A 20,933-nucleotide genomic window follows, 5' to 3' on the forward strand; every position below is an offset into this window, starting at 1 on the left:
GTGCGCGCTTGCAAACGGGCTGGTGCACACGCGTGTGCAAGGACACCGGTGTGTGACTGCGAGGCTACATGAGGGAGCCAGTGCATGTGCAAGGGTGCCCCTGGGTGCGTGCAAGGGCGGCTGGCACACGTGTGTGCGAGGCTGCCAGCGCAATTGCACGTCCACACCCTGCAGTGGGGCCGGGCAGGCGAGCGCGAGCGCGCGAGGAAGCCGCGCGGAGCGGGCGCGCGAGGGCCCGCGGGGCCGGGGGGAGTCCGTTTCACTCCCCACCCGCCTCTGCCTGACCTCTCGTCTGATTCCTGTACGCCGCGATTTGCTTCAGCGGGACCCAGATTTCCTGTGAAAAGCGGCGGTTCCCTCCGGAGCGCTCCCGGCTGTCTGCAGCCCCTGTCTGCCCGGCTTAGCGTAAGCGCGCGGCGCCGGGCTCGGGGCGCCCGCCCGGCGGCTGGCGAGCGACGCGGCCGGGCGCGCAGGGGGGGCACCGAGCCCGGCGCGCGCGGCGGCGGCTCCCGACGCGGTGCGGGGTGAGGGCGGCCGGCGCGGCCCGCGGAGCCGCGTGAGCCCCCGCCTGCGCTCGGCACCAGCAGCGCCGGGGACCAGCGCCGGACCCGGCACCCGGCTGCATCTCGGCGGGACCTGGCGGGTGATGGGGAGGATGGGGAGGGTGCCAGGGTGCTGTGACCTCCCTGGTCAACGACGTGGGAGATGGGCTGGATGGGGACATGGGGACAGCCCCGAGGTGCTGCTGTGGCCCTGGAGAAGAGAGGGCTGCCCTGGGGGGTTCTGTTCTGCCCCAGAGGATCCCATCCTGCCCCAAAGGGGCTGTTCTTGCCCTGGACGGGCGTCCCATCCTGGCCCAAAGGGTTGGATCCAGCCTGGAGAGGGGCCTCTCCTTCCCCAGAGAGCCAGATCCCGCCCTGGGGGAAGCTCCTCTCCTGCTCCAGAGGTCCCGTCCTGCCCCAGAGGGTGAGATCCAGCCCAGGGAGGGACCCGTCCTGCTCCAGAGGATGGTGCGGGACACAGGAGGCGGCTGGGGGGGCCCGCAGGGGGCCGGAGGGATTCGCAGGATGCCAAACAGAGGAGCCGGGAGTTAAAAATAACCCGCGCGGCGCTGCCAAACGGAAGTGGAGGTGTCAGCGCCGGCTGCTCCGGGAACGGGGCCGGGAGCAGCGCTCGGGTGTCCCGGCCTCCGCCGCGGAGCCTCCCGCGCAGCACCTGGGCCCCACAGGAAGGGGCTGGGATAGCAGCGCCCGACAGCTGAGTGAGCCCCGGAGCCGCCCCGCGGGTCCCCCGGCACCGGCTCCCCATCCGGGGGAAAAGCAGGAATTGCAGGAAACTTCCCCAGAGCAGCATCGCTGCACCCTGGGAAGGGCAGGGACCTAAAACCGGGCTGAACGGGTCCCTGGCCGCGGTGCTCGATGTGGCCGCGGAGCCACGCGGCGCGAGGGCCCGGCCCCGCGAGCCTCGGCAGCAGGAACGGCCTTTTGGAAATGCAAAGTGACAAATGATGCCTCGCGTGCATTAATTGATGTGACGCGGGGCTGACACCGCGGCCCCACCAGAGGCCGGCGCGCGGGAAGAAAATCCAATCAAATGTTAAAAATAGGTCAGAGGGAAGGAGAGAAAGCCGTTTTAATTTCAGCTGCTAGTTAAAAGAAGCCGGCGGCGGCGACCGGCTGCTTAACGCGCGCCCAGGCGGTGACACGGGAACTGAAAAGGAGCGAGGAGCATGAGATGGAGGGGATGGGGGGGACATGGGGGGCACCTCTGCCTGGCCAGGTAGGAGATCCTGGCCTCAAATCCTGGCTTGGAAAAAAGCATGACCCTAAATGGGGATTTGGGGCCTGTTTCTGGGGTAAAAGGATGCATTTTGGGTGCACCCACTGCCTGCAAGCGCAGGCACCCTGAGCCGTGCTGCAAACTGGGCCTTGAACTGGTGACCTTGAGGCATCCTGAAAACCGCCATTCCCGGGTGTTTTTCCCAGCAGCCAGGGGGTTTGGCACCCCTGAAACCCCCATTCCCGGGCAGTTTTCCCGGCAGCCATAGAGGGTTTTTGGCACCGGAGCATGGGGACGAGCGGGATTTCTCCCACCGCGGGCAGCAAGGCTTGGATAGCGCTTTGGTTCCGCGCCGGACACAGGGAGTTCAGGCTGGCAGCACCGCACGGACACCGATGGCCCTGAGCTGTATTTAGAGCCTGGGGTGGCATCGGAGGCTGTCCCCAGGAGCCACCCGGGGGTCACGTCTGCCCGACATGGAGCAGGACAGGGAGCAGCATCGTCCCTGCGTCCCCGCTGCGCTCTCTCTGGCTCCTCTGGCCACAGCGGGTGAGCGCGAGCGGGTTGTTTTCCAAGAGACCAAGGAAACAAATACCCACCCCCCCACGCCACTGTGATGCTCACAACGGGTGACCCCGAATTTAACCCCACTTACGGCGTCGGGAGACGCGGCCCCAAACGCCGATCGCTTGTGACAGCCGAGCGCTCGTCCCTCCGGCGCGCGCTGGCCGCGGCGGGGGGCGCTGGCCCCGCGCGCGTCCGTGTCCCCGCGCACCGGCTCCCGTCACCTCCCCGCGGCGGCCGGGCACCCGCTGGCGCTTGTCTCGCCGCGGCGTCTGCGTGCGGCGCTGGGCACATGGCAGCCGGCGACGCACACACGCGCCTTCCTCCCGCCCTGCTGCCCTCCTCGTCCTCGCCTTAGCATCCCGGGATGTCGAGGAGCTGGGAATGGGACACGATGCTCCTTGGTGCTCTGGGGATGATTCCAAGGCGGCCGAGGCCACCAGCACCCTGCGAACACGATGGCACCAGGAGAGCCACCAAAGCTCCAGTGCCCGAATGGCAGCAGCACGAGGAGCTGGTGACACCGGGACGAATGTGCCCCAGAGCCTCCTGCTCCCTCCAGGAGGAGCATCGGCACCAGGATGGACACGTGCGGGCCGGGGGCCACCGCGACGGAGCCACCGGCCACCGGCCGCGCTCCCTTCCCCCTCAGCCCCTCCATTTCTTATAAATGCCTGCGCCGCTGCCTCCCCGTGACACAGCAGCTCTGGGGCTTGCGGTTAAACCCCAGGGCTCCGGCTTTGACTCACTCCGGATCCGTGGCACAGAGGGGCCTTTCGGCGCCCACGGCTGGAAAGAAACGTTCACGCGGGCAGCGGCGCCGGGCGCTTCCTCGCAGCGCCCTGCGCCGTTTCCTATAAAGGGGCCGTTTCTCCGAAAGACGGGGTCCCTCCTGGTGTGGCAGGTGACGGGCACGCGTGGTCGCTGTGTCCCCAGGCCGGGTCCCGGTGTCCAGGTGGTCAGGACAGCCCCCGGAGGGGACCCCCATGCACGGTGCTGCATGAAACCTGGGCTCGCAGGGGGACATCCCTGCAGCAGAGATGGCCCCTTGGGAACGGGAAGGGCCACACACAGCCAGTCTGCCCCCCATTTTGGTCTTTTTTTGGAATCCCGCAGGTTATTCTGGCCAGGCTCGACGGAAGCGGCCTCGCAGCCCTGCGGGTTCCGTCGAGGGAAACAAACCACCCGGAAAGGAGCTCAACCCTTGCTAGACATCAGAGAATCCCCTCCGTGGGGCGCAAGGTGGGGAAACGTGGAGCGAGACCCCGGATGCCCTCGGGTTGGACCCCCCCCGAGCCGCAAGGCCGCAGCTGCCAGCAGGAGAAATAGAAACCCGAAGCGGAGCGAGTCGCTGCATTTTCCCCTGAGCAAGAGAGAGAGAGAAAGCAAAAAAAGGCAACTGGAAAAAGAAACGCTCCAGCGTGGCCCGAAATAAGAGGTGGTGGTGGGGGCTTTGTCAGGAAAAAACGAAATTAAAACTTTGCCGCGTAGGAAACGCAGAGCTGTGAATCAGAGCGAGAGCCGGGAGGGGGCCGGGGGGACCCCGCGGCCCCGGCAGGATGCGGCCCCGGCGGACACGGGAGCGGCCTGTCCCTTGTCACCGCAGCCACCGGGGCCGTGGGGACCGCTGAGAGCCCCCCCGGCCTGGCATGCTCCCCTGGACGGAGCTGAGGCCTGTCCTGGTTTAGGGACCATCCCGATGCCCGTGGGAAGATCCCGCTCGTCCTGCAGGTGGGATGCAATGCCCGTGGCATGGAGAGCCCCGCCTCGGACACCTGGGCCCTCTTCCTGCTGCGGGAGGGGGTGCCTTGCCCCCCAGCAGGGTTTTGGGGTGGCTCTGCGGCAGGCAGGGCAGGGAGCAGCACGGAGCACCCTGGAATGCTGCTCCGCGGGGATGGAAAGCAGCGGGAGCGCGGCCAGAGGGGCGAGCGGAGCCGGAGGGCACGGAGCACCCCCAGCCCCGGTCCAGCTCCCGGCCGGGCCGCGTGGGCGCCGCGGGTGGGAGCCCTGCAGCGCCGGAGAGAGCGACCCAAACCACAAGCCAGCGCTGCGGTTTGCAGCTCTCGTCGGCGAGCTGCCGAGGAGGAGGAGGAGGAGGAGGAGGAGGAGGAAGAGGTGCTGGGGGAAATGGGGCTGTGCAGCACCCCGTATGCCACTGCGTGTGGGGGAAACTGAGGCACAGGGATCCTGCTGGCATCTCCTGCAGCATCCTCATCCCGGACAACGGCGGCTGCCCCGGCAGCATTGGGAGCCCGGTACGGGAACAAGGAGCCTCCGTGCAGCCCGGAGAGGGACCCGCGCTGCGGGAGGCCGGAGCTGCGAGGCTGAAGGAGCCTCCTCGCCCCGGTACCCAGGTGCAGGCGCGGGCAGGCAGCAGCATCCTGCATCCTCGCGCAGGCACCGGGAGGGCTCCCGGGGGGCTCCGGAGAGGGCGAAGGGACCCCCGGAGCCCCCAGCCCCGGCGGGAGCTGCCGCAGCCTCCTGACTCAGCGGCAGCCGCCCCCGGAGGAAAGCGCGGCCCGGCCGGGATGAGTAACCGCCCGGCGCCTCTCACGTGATTTAGAAAAACCCAGCGCGAAGCCGGCAGCAGGAGCGGGTGCTGGGCGAGGGATGGAGACCCCCCTGGGCCCAAAGGGCTTCGAGCCTCCAAGGAGGCCCCAAAATGGGGCAGTGAACGTGGCGAGCAAAGAGCCCGTGAGAAAGCCAGAATGGGCACCCAGGGCGGCCTCACCGCGGGTGCAAAAACCCCCCGCCCCACGGCCCCGGGGACCTTTCCCGGCGGAAGGGCAGCGCCGCTGGGGTTGATCCCACCGCCCGCTGCGGAGCCGCCGCGCGCGCCGGAGCCTCTATCTGCTTCGCACCATCTCGGCGGCCCCGCTGAGAACCTGCCAGCTCAGCACGCGCGCCCGGCACCGCCGGGGCCCGGCCTCCTCCGCCCGCTGCCTTCCCAGCGCGGGGCGGGCGGAGGCCGCCCTGAGAACGGGCACAGCTCAGCGCACGGGTGCCGGCTGCGGTGCAGGGCGGAGGCAGCAGCTCCGGGAGATAAGCCGGGGTTTAGGGTACTCGTGTGCTGTGCCGGGACCTCCCCTCCCTCGGGAGACACCTGACCCCCCTCCTCGCCCCATAGGCCCCCCGGGACCCCCTGCTTTTCCGCCCTCTCCTTGGGGCAGGTCGAAGCTCGTTACGGGCTGATGCGATTCCCGTTACCGCCTCTCGTTGCTCAGTCCCAAGGTGCCTCCGCTCAGCTCCGCTCGCTAACACAGGGAGCAGCCGCCCGTCCGTGCATCCATCCGCCCATCCAACACGGGCCTGCCGCCCTCCGCGCTCCTCCTCAGCACCCAGGGATGCTCTGCCTGCCCTTGGGCCCCTATTCCCCCCTGCCAGGCTCTGGCTGTGCCCATCACCGTGACCTCAGGCCCCATGGGATTCCCCCCCACCATGGGATTACCCCCAGCTCCCCGAGTTCCCCCTGGCGCTTTCCTCGCCCACGGCCTTGCTCGCTGCTCGCTTGCTCGTGCCAGCGGGACCGGCAAACCCGAAACACCCTGCGGTGCTTGGAATGGGACCAAGGCTGTGAATGGCACCCAAACCCTGTCACCCCTGGGGGACCCGCGCCCAGAGACGGCCCCCTCCCTCCTCCACCTTTGCCCCCTCCCTCCAATGCTGCGGAAGGGGCCCAGGCGTCCTGGCCCCCATCCTCTCCCGCTGGAGATCGTGCCCGGAGCCAGTGCCCCCAGCCTGGGGATCCCACAGAGGGGAACCGGGGGGGTTCAGGCGCTGGGGACGGGTTTTATTGGCCGGGGTCTCGCCGGGCGCGCGCGCGGGGGGACATGCAGCGCGGAGCGGGGCCGGGCGCGCGGGGGCGGCGCGGCGAGGCCGGGGGGCGCGTGGAAACACCCCCCTTCCCCGGCGGGCCCGGAACCCCCCACCTGGAACCTCTCCTGGCTCCCGGCCCAGCGGCTTTGAGGTAGATTTAACGTGGGGGAGCGGGGGGGGTGCGTGGGGGGCCGGCAGCCCCCCAGGGCCGGGGTGGCCTCGGAGGGGGACGGGGACGAGCGGAGCCCGGGGCTGCGGCGCGGCCATCCCGGCAGCGGGTTTGGTCTCCTGGGAATGGGGGGTGGAATGGGATGCGGGGGGAAACACTTCTAATGTAAAAGCCCTGGAAAGATGCTCAGACAGGTGGGATGAGGTGGCCGTGGTGGGGGGGACACCGTGGACAGGCAGCCCCTGCCCTTCGCCTGCTTTCCAGGGCCTGGACGTGGCGTCCGGTCCCTCAAATCCTCCCTGAGATCAAGCAGAGAAACCCGAGGGCAGGGGGGGAGGTGGCAGCCGGTGGGGGGACCCACTTACACGGGAGAGGCCGGGCCGGGGCCGGCGGCTCCGTCCGCCTTTCCGTAGCTACGGAGGCCTCGGAGGTATCTGGGGAGCCGCGTCGCTCCGCGCGGGTTCATGCAGCATCCGAAACCCGGGGCGGGGGGTGGGAGGGGGCCGTGCAGTCCGGGGCGCCCTCAGATCTTGCTGTTCTCCAGGTGCGAGTCGATGTGCTTTATCAAGGCATCGTCCGGGTAGCCCACGGGGAAGGCGAGCTGGCACAGCGGGCAGCTCCGGATGTCCGAGTCCGCCGTCTCCAGCAGCAGCTGCAGGGACACAGGGAGGGGACATGGAGGGGACGATGCAACCCGCCCGTCCCCATCCCAGCCGGCGCGGGTGACATGTCCGACGCCACCGTGCAACCCCGCGGTCCCCATCCCACCCTTGCGGCACGAGGCCGGGAACGACGGGGCGCGCGCGGCGCTTACGTTGATGGAGGGCCAGGACTGCGCGTGCTCGGCGCGGGCGTAGGCGGTGGCGGCGGCGGGGATGGGGAAGCCGGCGCAGAAGGACGCGCAGCGGATGGCGCCGGCCTCGGGGCTGGGCGGGCTGGGCACGGCCCAGTCGTCCTCGTCCGACGACTGCTTCTCGAAACGCACGTGCTCCTCGAAGGGCTCGCGGGGGCCGCCCAGGTACAGCTCCCCGTAGGGCCGCGGCTTGGGCAGCGTGGAGGCTTCGGGCTGCAGCCAGAGCGCGCGGCTCTGCGGGAAGAGCGCGCCGTTGCTCACCTCCGAGTAGCTGCGGCGCCCCTGGAAACTCGCCTTGATGTGGCGGCTCGAGGGCTTGGCGTAGCCCAGCTCCAGCGGGCCCCGCTCGCCGGGCAGCCGGTGCGGGGACGCGGTTGCCGGAGCCGGGCCGGCCAGCGGGGCCGGCGAGCGCCGCTGCTGCCCGGGCGACTGGCTGGCGGCGGGGGCCGGCGAGCGGCGCTGCTGGGCCGGCGACTGCCCCGGGGCCGGCGAGCGGCGCTGCGGGGCCGGTGAGGGGCTGGCGGGCGCCGGCGAGCGCCGCTGCAGCGCTGGGGACTGGCACGGGGGTGCGGGCGCCCGGCCCGGCGCGGCCGGCGAGGGGCACTGCGGGGCGGGCGAGCGGCGCTGCTGGGCCGGCGAGTGGCACTGGGACAGCGGCGAGTGGCGCTGGCCTGCAAGGCAAAGAGCGGAGCGGGCTGGGAGGGGGCCTCAGCTTGGATGGGGCACCGGGGACGCGGGGTGTTGTGATGCCCGGGCACCGGAGCAGGCGGGTGCAGCGGTGCTGATGCATCGGAGCGGCGAGGCGCTTTGATGCCCATGCACTGGGTGCATTGGGCGCTGCGATGCCCATGCACTGGGGCACCAAGTGCCGTGATGCTCATGCATTTGGGGCACCAGATGCTGCAACGCCAGGGCGCTGGGTGCTGTGATGCTCATGCATTTGGACCACCAGACGCTGCAATGCCCATGCACTGGGTCCACTAGGCGCTGCGATGCCCATGCACTGCAGCAGCTGGGCGCTGCAATGCCCATGCACCAGGGCACAGGGTGCTGTGATGCCCATGCATTTGGACTACCAGATGCTGCAATGTCCATGCACTGGGTGCTGCGATGTCCATGCATTTGGACCACCAGATGCTGCGATGCCCACACATTTGGACCACCAGATGCTGCAAAGCCCATGCACTGGGTCCACTGGGCACTGTGATGCCCATGCACTGGGGTACCAGGTGCTGTGATGCTCATGCATTTGGACCACCAGATGCTGCAATGCCCATGCACCGGGGCACCACGTGCTGTGATGCCCATGCACCGGGGCAGCAAGGTGCTTTGATGCTCGTGCCATGGTTCCACTGGGTGCTGCAATGCCCCTGCACCGGGACGCCCAAGCACCCGCTCCCAGCCAGCCAGGGTGCTGCATGGGCTGCATGGGGCTCCCGCCTTGCAGCCACCCCCGCAGTGGCTTGTCCCCGTGTCCCCGCCGCGTCCCCCCTTACCGCCATTGAGGCCCTTGTCCTGCAGCAGCGCTCGCAGGATCTGGCTCTGCAGGGCGCTGAGGCTCCGCAGGCGGCACAGCTCCTCCGTCAGCTCCGTGTAGGCCAGCGCCAGGTTCACCCTGCGGCGGGGACGAGCGTCACGGGCGGCCCCGTCACCCCACCTAACCCAAACCTTCACTTTCCAACTCAGAAAGGAAAAGTTTCGGCCCTGTCCTCCTGCCGCGCTCATCAACAGCCTTGCAGAGCCCTGCCAAACTCATCAAATCTTCCCCAACTTGTGTGTCGCTTTTAAAAAACATATTTGCTCCGGTGATGTGATGGGAGAAACCCATCTCCCGAGGTTAGCGCGGGGCTGTCAGGCCCGGCTTGTCCTCCGCCGCGCGCGGACGAGTTAAACTGAGCCGTTGTGACACCCCGGGGACCCGGGAGCCGCCGCTCGTAACAGCAGCCGACAGGTCTGGCCCTGCCCTCCCTTCCCTGGGAACCGCGGATGGGTGGGGAGAAAAGAAAGAAGAAAAAGAAAGAGAAAAGAAAAAGTAAAGAGAAAAGAAGTAAAGAGAAAAGGACTCCCTCTCCGGTTCCTAATCATGGCCCCTGTCCCCATCCATCTCTGTCTGATTCCCATCCTGTTCCCACTCCGGACAGGCAGGAGCTGGTGCTGAAACCTGCCACATTTGGGATTTGTTCTGTCACCAATGGGGATCCCAGGCTTCCACATTCCAAATCCCCATGGGAATTGGCAGCAACCCCAAGGGTCCCACATGTTGGATGGTCCCGTGGAACGTCCTGCTCCGGACACAGCAGCGGGCATCGCTGCAGCCCAGGATGAGGTGGGAGAGCCTGGGGCGGGAGCGGGAGCATCAGGAATGGCCGGGACCTGCTGAGAGCTGCCGGGATCCCCGGTGCCTCCTGCCTTGTCCGGCGGGACAGTCATCTCCAATCCTTCCTGCACCCGTCCCGCCTGCTCCGACCTGCTGTTTTTCCCAGGAAGCGGCTGAGCCGCTGCCGCTTCCCCCAGGCCGGCCTCCTCCGGCCCCTCGAGCCTTTTGGCAGCCCGGGGCTTGGAAACCTCCGTGCCCAAAAAAGCCCCTCAGGGACCCTCCTCCTGCAGACCCCGACCCTTCTGCCCCGTGCAGGGATGGCGCGGAGCTGGGGGTCACCGGAGGATGGGACAGCTCGAGCGAGCAGGGAGAATGCCGGCAAAAATACCCTAAATAAAGCGCACAAACCGCAGGCTTATCCAGTCCCTGCACGTGGGCAGGGGGACAGGCAGAGGGTGCTCGAAACGGACACCCAGGGGTGCAGGGGATCTCGCCAGGGATCTGCAGGGGACGGTCCCCGAGGCGCCACCACATCCCCATGCACCAAGCGAGTGTCCAGCTGGCACCCCAGAGACATATTAAAAGAGGCAAAAAACAATCAAAACAGCCCCAGTAGTGGCACAGGAAAAGAAGAAAAGTGACAAAAAAGGAATGACCGGAGCACATGGTGAGCCGCCAGAGACCAGACAGCTCCGCTGAGACCTTCTGTGGTTGTGACAGCAGTGATGCCCCAGCGCGGAGTAAGGGCAGCTGCCCTGGGCACTGGCCCCAGGACCCCGTCCTGCCCACTTGGAGCCGAGATTCCCAACGTTGGAGGCCGACCAAAGCCCACGGGATTTGGGAATCTCCTCCTCTGCCTCCAGACCAGAAGAGAACGGCTGAAACCGGAGGCAACGAGTCAAAGCCGGAGCCGTCCCTGCCTTTGCGGGCGCACTACAGAGGCCGCTGACTAATTCGGCAAAAGAAAGAAAGAAAAGTCACCCGGAGATCGAAAGCGCAGATAACGTGCGTTTCATACCCAAGTGGTGGAAAAGGGCAGGTTACAAAAAAGCGCCTTATTTACAAGAAAAGACAGCTCCGGGGAGGTGAATTTTGTTCCAAAATTAAACGCGGGTCCGGCCGAGGGCGGCGTGGGCACCTTGCCCGGCCTGCGCGGGCGGGAGGAAGGAAGGGGTGTCCGGCGGGGGCCACATCCTGCGCGCGGCCGGGCCTCCCTTTCCCCCTTGGGAGGGAGGGCTTGGAAAGCCCTAATAAAACCGCTTTATTGCCCTTAAAAAGCAGGGGAAGGGCTTGCGATGAGTTGGTTAAAAGTAATTAGGCATTAGCGAATTAAATGGGAGGGGAAGCGCACGCAGCGAGGGTTGCTGATGGATGCGATGTGTCGCGCGGGATGCAGCGGGGAGGTGATGCTCGATGCTCATCCTAACGCCGCTGCAGCCGCCTGGGGACGAGGGGGGACGTGGCCCCACCGCCCCTCGTCCCCCCGGGTGGAAATCACTGCACGTCAGTGAGAGCGAGGCGCTGATTTACGGCACCGAGACAAGAAGCAGCGAGAGCATCCAGCGACCGAAAAATAATGACAATAACGGGGCGGACGGCGGGGAGAGGAAAACAAACGGGAAAGTTTCCCCGCGCCTCCCGCCAGCTCCGTGCCCGGCGGCGGCCGCGCGCCGCTAACGAAGCCGCCCGGCGCCGGCGTCACCTCGCGCGTCACCTCGCATCTGTCCTCGGCTCGGCGGCCGGGCCGCGCGCGCCCTCGCCGCCGGCACCGCTGGACCGGCGCCGCTTGACGTGCCGGGAGAAGACAAGGCGCCTTCGCCCTGCGCGGCCCCCCGGCACCGCCGGCTCCGGGAACGGGATGGGGAGGACGGGAATGAGGGCGGAGCGCTGGGAGCCGCTCGCGGCCGTCCTGGGATGCTCTTGGAGGGAAGGATGCGGCCACGAGCCTCCAACTGCTGGGATATTGGGGTAAGGGAGCTGCTGCGTGATTAGGAGTTTGTGGATGGCTGTTTAGGGGGGTAAATCACACGCATGGATGGGAATCACCACTTCCCTGGTGGTAACAGGACTCTGTCCTGGGCACGAAGTGCACCAGGGTGGCTCCAAGCCCACCAAGCCTGGGATCAGCCCCTGTGGACTCCACCTAATGCCCCAGGGGCAGGAATCACCAGCCTGGGAATAGCACCTGGGTATCTCCGTTGGCACCACTGTGGGAGGCACCTCCACATGGGTCCCTTCCACGGCTCTGAGAGCTCTAAAACGTGGGCGGCTCCCGGCCTGATATCCCAAATCCGGGGATCTGGGCCCCTGGGATGAGCTGTGGCTGCACTCAGGGCAGGGACAGGGTTGCAGCAGGGTCCCCAGCACAGTGACAGCTCGGGCTGCACCACAGCGCTGCACCGGAGCCGCTGCGGTTCCGCGCGGAGCAGCCGGAGCCGCCGCTCGGTGCCGGCACCCACGCGCCGTCAGTGCCCTCTGGAGGCGGCCGCTTCGCCGAGCCCGTGCGGCACCGCGCGCTGGCACCGGCACCGCGCGCTGGCACCGCCGCTGCGGGCCTGGCGCCTCTGCCAACGCCAGCGGCTCCCATTTCCCAGCGTTTTCCCCCCAGGCTCCATGGATGGGGATGGCGTGGGGGCTCTCGGGGTGCTGCAGGCGGCAGCCCTGGCTGCCTGGGCGCTCGTGCTCGCAAGCTGGAGCAGGGCGAGAGCCGGCATCCCTAGGGATGTATCCGGCGCCCACGGCAGCGCGGTGCTGCGGGCAGGCAGCGCGCGGAGCAGAGCGGGCGCCGGCGGGAGGACTAATGAGGAAGTCATTAATTGCAGGGCTGGGTGGCAGCAGCGGCGGCAGCGCCGTCTCGCCACAGCTCAGGCTCCCGCAGCCGAGCGGAATGCGGCAGCGCCACGTTCCCTCCGCGCAAGGACCCGGATCCGCCTGCACCCACCAGCCCCAGGAACAAGGACCCAGGTTGGAGATGTCCCCGGTGCCAGCTGGGAGCTGCCCTGGCAGCAAGCTGAGCACCGGGGTCCCAATGGTCCAGCTGCGCCCGCCGAGCATCCCGCATCCCGCTTCATCCCACAGAGCCCCGGGGATCCCGCCTGCACCCAGCCGCATCCCACGCGCCCAGGGACCCCGCATGGCACTTACTGGTCATCGCCCACCTTCTTCACCCAGGCCATGTCCCGCTCCGACTGCTCCTGCGGACAGCGGATGTCCCATGATGTCCCCAGCGCCCCACGAGGCCCCCAGCGCCCCGGCACGGCCGCTGTCGGGCTCTACCTGCGCCCGGCTCTCCTGCAGGTGCTTGAGCTCGGCCTGCAGCCGCTCGCACTCGGCGCTGAGCTGCTCCTCGCGGTGCTGCGCGTGCTGGGCCTCCTGCCGCGCGGCCTCCAGCTCAGCCTCCAGCTGCTCCAGGCTGCGGCTGGGCCAGCCCACGGGGCAATCCAGCACTGCGGGATGCGCACGGCTCGGAACCGGAGCCACGGAGAACGGCATCCCCACCGCCGCAGGGTCCGGGAATGCCTAGCAGGGATGCTCGAGGCTGGATCACAGGGATGGGGAGCAGGGATGCTAAGGGCTGGATCGCAGGGATGTGGAGCAGGGATGTTCGAGGCTGGACCACAGGGATGGGGAGCAGGGATGCTCGAGGCTGGACCGCAGGGATGCTCAAGGCCAGAGCGATGGGAGGAGCAGTGATGCTCGAGGCTGGACAGAGCAGGATGGGGAGCAGGGATGCTTGGGGCTGGACTGCAGGGATGGGGAGCGGGGATGCTCGGGGCTGGACCGCAGGGATGGGGAGTGGGGATGCTCGAGGCTGGACCGCAGGGATGGGGAGCGGGGATGCTCGAGGCTGGACCATGGGGATGCTCAAGGCCAGAGCGATGGGAGGAGCAGTGATGCTCGAGGTTGGACTGCGGAGCAGGATGGGAAGCAGGGCTACCCTGCGGGGTGCTTGAGGATGGTGGGGAACAGGGAGGGGGGATGCTCCAAGTTCAACCACAGCAGGGAGCAGGGATGCTCAAGACTGGACCACAGGGAGGCTCAAGGCCGGACCATGAGGATGCTGGAGGCCAGAGCAGGGAGTGGGGATGCTCGAGGCTGGACCATGGGGATGCTGGAGTCTGGAGCAGGGAATGGGGATGCTTGAGTCCAGACCATGGGGATGCTCAGGGATGGAGCAGGAATGCTTGAGGCCGGACCATGGGGATGCTGAGGCCAGAGCTGGGATGCCCAAGGCTGGACCATGGGGATGCTTGAGGATGGAGCAGGGATGCTGAGGCCTGAGCAGGGAGCAGGGCTGCTCAGGGCTGGACCATGGGGATGCTGAGGTCGGACCATAGGGGTGCTTGAGGATGGAGCAGGGATGCTGAGGCCTGAGCAGGGAGCAGGGCTGCTCAGGGCTGGACCATGGGGATGCTGAGGCCGGCGCGGCGGTCGCGGCTCACCGTGACTCAGGCCAGGGCTGCCGTGCAGCGGCAGGAAGGGCACGTCCTGGCCGGGCAGCGGGGCGCCCAGGCTGCCGAAGGAGCCGCCGTCGCGTTGCCGCAGCTGCTGCTCCAGGCTCCGGATGCGGCTCAGATGCGTCTCCACGAGCGCCCGCTGGCAAGGGCCGAGAAAGAGGGGTGTGAGTCCCACTCCCGAGCATCCCGTTCCCACGGGAAAAACCTCTCGGCTGTCCCGCGGGGACCCCCAGAGCGAGGGCTGCGAGCAGGGGGCACCCACCATCTCGGCCAGCTCTGACTCCAGGTCGCTCTTCTCCACGCAGAGCTTCTCGTAGGCCTGGATCATCTCGTCCAGCTGCTCCTCCCGCTCCTTGCTCTTCTGCAGCTGCAGCAGAGCAAGGCCAAGGTCCAGCCGGGGCCGGGGGCTCCGGTGGGACCCCCCATCCCACGGGACCCCCCGCGGGGGGCCGCTCACCTCGTGCTGGAACTGGTTGAGCTGCTGCTGCAGCGTCGCCTTCTCGCTCTTGAGCAGCGACGTCTCCTTGGCCTCGTAGAGGGAGAAGAGCTGCTCCTCGCCGAACTCGCCGATAAGCGGGAACTGCGGCGCGGGCAGCGCTCAGCGCGGCCCCGGCCCTGCGGTCCCCGCGGTGCCCGCGGTCCCCATGGCCCCTCACCTTGAGCTCGTACATCTTGAGGCGCCGCTTGAGCGCCGAGTTCTCGCGCTCCAGCCCCGTGAGCCGGTTCTTGATGTCGTCGTAGGCGGTGACGAGGGCGAAGTGGGACGCGGAGCAGGTCTCTCCCGACAGGTCCGTGGTGGGGCTGTTGAGCCAGTCCTCGTCCGGGCCCAGCGCCTCCGGCGTCAGGATGCTGATGTCGTCCTCGAACATGGAGTCCATGGCGCGGCGCCTGCGGGCGAGCGCCCACCGTGAACCCCGCGCTCGGCGCCGCAAAGCCGGCAGCGGCGGGGATGGATGGATGGACTCCGGCATTCCGGCATCCCGGAGGAGAGCCGCCGTGATGGGACTGGCCGGCAGCGGGGTCGGGACCGTCCCCGGAATGAGCATCCGTCACAGCCTCCGGCAGCAGCATCCGTGGCTGAGCGGCCCCGGGGATGGCAGCGGCTTTCCCGATGTTCCCCCAGGAGCGAGTGCCAGAAATAGCGGCCGCGCTGATGACTCCTACCCGGCTGCGTGCCCCGGGGCCGCTCGCCCACGGCCGGTGCTGCCCTATATAGCGGCACCGCTACCTGCTGGAGCTGTCCCGGGGAGGCCGGATCCTGCCCGGCATCGCTCCGATGCCAGCAGAGACTCCGGGCAGGATTTGGGCCCAGTCCTGGCTGGAAAACCAGGATGAAGGACTCCTGGAATTGCCACTTGAGAGGTGCAGCCTGCGCGAAGGGGAACGTGCCCTGGGATACGGAGCGCTCCGGCGGGTGGAGAGGCGGCTGCTCCGGTAGGATGGGGAGACGGCAGCGCAACGGGCAGCCCGTTTGCCGGTGTCCCCGGGCGCCGCGCGGCCCTGCCGGCGCAGCAGACATCCGGGAGCCGCAGCCGCACAAATAATTCATAGCACAAAGCCAGGAAAGGGAAGTCATTCGCGCGAGCGGAGCCGGAGCGAGGCCGGCGCTGGGCTGGGAGCTGCTGCTGGCCGGGCCCCAGCACTCGCGGTGCCCCCATCGTGGGTCCCACTGCCCTCCAAACTGGGCCAAACTGGGGGGCTGGCAGAAACCCCAGCGGCTCCAACCTGGAACCAAGGAAGAGAAATCCCTGGAAAGGCCGGATGGGGACAGAGGGGACAGGGAAGCCAGCGCAGCTCGGGCCATGGTCAGACCCGCGGCCCCCCCATAGGGAAACTGAGGCACCCCCTGAACTCCTGTGTGCCAAGGCCAGCGGTGCCTCCCCAGGCCTCCCCAGCCCACCCGGAGCCAGAGCCAGCCCCAACCTGCCTGTGCAGGGCCCCGGGTGCAGGGCGAGGACGAAGGGGCCACGCGGGGCCCTCAGGCTTTGGCCGCAGCGGGCGCTGGGACACGGAGCCGCAGCAGACGGGTGCTCAGTGTGGCCGCCAGAGGGTCAGCAGGAGCCAGCGGTGCCATCATTAGGCTCCAGGGCACACGGTGCAGGTGAAAGAGGGCAGGTGACTCCGGTGAGCGGCACCGGGACCGCTGCGCTCCCAATTCATCCCCAGCGCCGGCCCCCACCTCGAGGTCTAAAAATGACTTTAAAGAGAACAAGACAAGGCTGCGAATCCCCCGGGAGCGACTGCTCCCAGCTCCGCAGAGGGGCTTCACGGCTGCCATGCCGAGCTGCGCGCTCCCCGTCGCCGGGAGGAAGAGCTCGGCAAGGACGAGCTCCATCAGAGCCCGGCATCGACATCCCACCGCGCTCCCTCCATCCCATCGCTGCATCCCTCCCCGCCAGCCTGGAGCCTCCGGCTGCTCCGTGCACGGGGACCGACCACTCGCCCCTCTGCTTGGACATCCCGGGATGCAAAGCGGAGCCGGGCCAGGACGGACACCTCGGGCACTCCGGGGTGACAGGCAAGGCCGAGCGCACACGTGTGCGCACGGGGCAGCGGGAGGCCAGACCTCCCCGGGAGCCACCTGGGGGGACGGGGCCTGTGGCCGCCGCTGCCCCGGCCGCCCCCTCCGCAAGCGCCCGCAGCCCCCGGTGCAGCGGGAGCCCCCGGCCGCCGCTCGCCCAGATGTGGCACCTGCTCCAGCTGTGGCGCCGGCCTGCGGGGCCGCCAGGGCCGCGAGCGGGACGGGACGCGCGAGGGGCCGGGCCGGGAATGACGAAGGGGCTGGCGACGGGGGCGGATGGGGATGGGCGGGGGTGGGAAGGGATGGGGATGGGAACGGGGACAGGAATGGGGATGGGAACGAGGATGGAAATGGGGACGGGAGCGGGGATGGGAATGGGGATAGAAAGGGAGGGGAACGGGAACCAGAACGGGGACGGGGATGGGAACGGGGACGAGCAGCCGCCGGGGCGGTGCAGCCGCCGCTGCCGCCGGGCCGGCTGGGAGGAGGCCGGGAGGCGCCGCAGGGCGGCGCGGGGGGGGGTCCCGCATCCGTCTCCTCCCCCGGCTCCCGCGCCCCGGGCCCGGCCGCACTCACCGGCTCTGCGGCTCCGGGATGCGGCTCCTTCCCCGCTCCGGCCCCGGCCGCCCCCGCCGCGGCCCCGGCCCCGGCTCCTTCCGCTCCGGAGCCACCGCGCAACCACGTGGGCACCGGGCGACCGCCAGCGCCCTCCCCCCGGCGCTCCGGACCGCCCCGGTACCGCCCCCCCCACCCGGTGCCGGCCCGGTACCGCCCCGCCGGGCCGCCCGGTACCCTCCCGGCACCGCCCCCGGTCTCGTCCCGGTTCTGCCCCCGGTGCCGTCTCGGTCCCGCCCCCGGTCCTGCCGCAGCCCCCGGTCTCGTCCCAGTTCCGCTCCTCTGGTACCGCTCCGGTGCTGCCCCCAGCGCCGGTACCGATGCAGCCCGGCCCTGGTCCCGTGTCCCCAAGCCCCGTTCCCCATCTCCTTCCCCTCTTCCCTATTGTCTCTCCTCATCTCCTGGCCCAAATCCCATCCCCAACCCCGTTCCCGCCCTCATCCCCTCTGTCCATCCCTATCCCACCCTGGGGCCGCCCGGTGCCCCCCTGGAGCAGAGCTGGGATTGGGGAGGCCCCAGCCCCACACAACCCCCCCCAGACCAGATGCGGCCTCCCCTTGGTGCCACCAGGACCCGGTGCCACAGGGTCACCACCCTCCTGTCCCCCCTTGGCCTGGCACCAGCCCTGGCACCCCCAGGGTCCACGGGGGCTGCGCTCGCCTCCCCTCCCGGGTACATTTTATTCCTGAATTGTTCTCCGGGAGATGCTTCCATTATGGAATTACTTTTTTTTTCTTTTTTTTTCTCTTTTTTTCGCACTTTGCTGCGCACAGGGTATTAATAGCCGCGCTGCTCTCCTTTCCGATGGCACCGCGGGTCTCCTCCGCCAGCGGCGCTGCAGGATCAGGGCTCCATGGGGACGGGAGCTGGAGAGGACCCGGATCCAGGAGCTGCTGGGACCCCACAGGGCAGCGCCTGCTCCGGTGGGAACACGGAGGATGCGCCAGAAACAGCGGAAGAGGTTTCCCAAATGGTGACTTTGAGGGTGAGAGCGGAGACATCGGAGCAGGGAGCGATCCCATGTCCCGGCCACCTGCCTCTGTCATGAGGCTGCTGGTGCCCAAGGATGGGCATGAGGTTGGTGATGGGCTTCCATGAGCAAAACAAGCCACTTTCCCTCCAAATTCCTGCCAGGAATTAGGCTCACGCTGCTTGACACATGGCAGGAGGAGGACACAGAGCTCACGGGGGCTAAGGCTACGTCACCGATGCTCCCAAATCCAGGGCTGCTCCGGAACGGAAGGAGAGGGAAAGGGGCCGGGTGGTGCTGGGGGGGTGCAGGGCTGCTCCCATCCGCAGCCGGGTCCCTGGAGCAGGGATTGGGGACCGGCTCCCGCTGCTCCTCCTCTGCGCGTGGCTTTGAAGCACAAACTGAGCTTGGTTTGGTCTCCATCAGGTCGATGCGAGGAAACCAGCCCGGCCCCCGCGGGCGCTCGTGCGGCGGAGGCAGCTCCGCAGCACCCGGTAGCACCTGCGGCCCCGGGAAAGGCCTGGGGCTCATCCAGGTGGGAAAAGCTCTTCCCCGTGGCACCTTCCAGGCCCCAATGCCATCAGTGACAAGAACCCAGCGGTTCCTGTCCTGTCCCTTCCTGCTCCTTCTCCAGCTCCCGCCGTCCAGCCATGGCTTTTCCCGGCTGGACACCCCTCGACACCCTCTTCGTTAGGGCTCGGCTTTCATCCCCTCAAACCCTGCGCGAGCTCCGGTTCCTCCAGCTGCTCCCGGGTCCGTGCGCCTTCCCCGCATCGGGATCGCTGCCCGTCGCTCGCCGGTTCGCACGCGGCCGCGGCGCCGGCATCCCTCCCCCAGCTTCCCGTCGCATCCCGCTCGCTGAATTATTTAACCGCGCCGCGTTTTGGGCATGCTCCGGGGCTGCTCCTCGCGCTTGCAGGCGGAAAGAGCGATTTGAAACGACACAGGGTTCCCCCGGCCTCGCTCGCTCGAGCAAAATCAACGGCGCTTTCGGTGGGGGCAACCGCCCCCGGTATCAGCCCCGCTGCAACGGCCGCTTCAAGACCCCATGCGCTTCATCTGCAGCCGGCAAATGCTGCATCTCCAGCACCGCAGGAGCCGAACACCTCCAAGGGTCCCTGGATGAGCCAGGATCCTGAAAACCCTCCCAGGATTTTTTTTTCCTCACTGGCACACACGGCTCTAAAAACAGGAATCGGAAATGCACTGAGTTTGCACCAAAAACCCGAGGCGCTCGGGCTATTTTAAGCGCGGGGGTTGGAGCCGCGCGGATGCATTTCACGGAGAGCAGCGCCGCGTGCACATCCGCGCCCAGGGAAAACCTCGGATCGCTTCCCCCCGGCTCGGCCGCCCCCGCCGCTCTTCCCGGGCAGGAGGCGCCCGATGCGGCTCCCGCGGCCGAGCCGGAGCGTCACCTCCGAGGGCAGGAGATCAAGGGGGTTTTTGCGCTTTTTCCGCTTTCCGAAGCCAGCACGGAAACGGCCTTCCCGTCCCTTCCCGGCGCCTCGCGGGGCAGCAGCACTTGGCAAAGCACCGTGTTCACCTCAAGCCACCGCCATGGAGGAGAAAATGGGGCGAAAAAAGAGAATAATGATCAAGAAAGCGGGTCGGGCAGGGAAGAGCCCCGGCTCCCGTTCCCGGCTCCCTGCGTGGCCGCGCTGTCCCCGCACGCTCCGGCACAGACGGTGGCTCCGTGCGGGAAGCGCTCCCGGGCTCCCACGCGTCTCGCCCGGCCCGTGCGGAGGCAGCTCCAAAACCAAGCGGCAAAAGCAACGGGAACAAAAATAAAGCAGCTTTCCTTGCAAACGTAAGTCAATCAATCCCAGCAATTCGTTAGCGAGCGGGCCCTTTTCGAGCGGGATTAGCAAGGGAGGTGGCGCAGTGACAGCACTCACATCACAGTGCAGATTAAAATCTTTAAATTGGGTTGATGAATTTACTTGGTTCTGTGCTAAAATACCAGGAGTGCCTTAACGGGCACTTTTAAATATTGAAGTTTTCCCCTGGTCTGCGCCTGGCAAGACCTTCGAGGAGGAGGAAGAGCGCTCGACATGGACACGAGCTAAGGAATGCCGGGCTGGAACAAGCACCTTTTCATCCTAGTGCTGAAAAAGCACTTGAAAGGAAAAAAAAAAAAAAGAAATCAAGGATTTATGCCCTTAATAAATCTGCCAAGCAGTGAAACCAGCTCTTTATAAAAGTAGATAAAACAATAAAATTGGTGTTTGGCCCTCTAAAACCTGCAGGTACCGGGATTAAAGGACAAGGGCTCCCAGCCCCGGTGCCAAACGGCGTCACAGAGCCCAACTCCCCTGGATGTTCCTGCTCCTGGAAAGCGGGATGGGGCAGGAAGCCCCTAGGAATGGGTTGTCCAAAGGAAAAGTCCCCCCCAAAGCCCAATCCCCCACAAACAGGACAGACACGAGGTTTGTTTCCACTACTGTCTCAGTGTACTTTATTCTCCTGCTGTCTACAGCTGAACAGCCACACAGGACAGAAACAGGTAGCACTGAGGAATGATCAGATTTCTTCCCTCCACGCCCCCTCTCCAACTTCAGGAATGGCTTTTTTTTGTTTTTATTTATTTTTTTATTTTTTAAAAGGAAATCCCACCCCACCTCAAGAAACAAAAAAATAAAAAGAAAAGGCAATACTAGAAACGTGACCCAGGCCCCGCGCTCGGCCGGGAGCTGGTCGCCTCTCCCAGATAACAGAGCTTTTCCTCTCCCAACGCCTGGGAATTTATTATTATTATTATTATTTTTTATTTTGTACACTGGTTCAAAGGTCGGCACTTCGACTGCTTTCTGAACCCAGCACTGAAAGGCACATTATCCGATACCCTGTACAAGAGCTAGTGTGGATGCTGCAG

At 67.0% G+C, this 20,933-nt stretch overlaps 1 protein-coding gene across 1 annotated transcript; it reads right to left on the minus strand.

Annotated features, from left to right (window-relative positions):
- Positions 1–6,851: 6,851 nt before the first annotated feature.
- TBKBP1 (TBK1 binding protein 1) lies at positions 6,852–14,852 on the minus strand. The gene is made up of 9 exons (XM_088536301.1): positions 14,612–14,852; positions 14,413–14,535; positions 14,218–14,322; positions 13,941–14,094; positions 12,775–12,944; positions 12,643–12,692; positions 8,678–8,796; positions 7,143–7,852; positions 6,852–6,980 (listed from the first exon to the last, which is right to left on the minus strand). The coding sequence occupies exons 1-9, from the start codon at positions 14,831–14,833 to the stop codon at positions 6,852–6,854; spliced, it is 1,782 nt and encodes a 593-aa protein (XP_088392427.1). The 5' UTR covers positions 14,834–14,852.
- Positions 14,853–20,933: the final 6,081 nt, after the last annotated feature.

Source organism: Tinamus guttatus, unplaced genomic scaffold (assembly GCF_059628265.1).
Source record: "Tinamus guttatus ecotype Peru unplaced genomic scaffold, ASM5962826v1 Tinamus_guttatus_pri_ptg000655l, whole genome shotgun sequence".
NCBI classification, from domain to species: Eukaryota; Metazoa; Chordata; class Aves; order Tinamiformes; family Tinamidae; genus Tinamus; species Tinamus guttatus.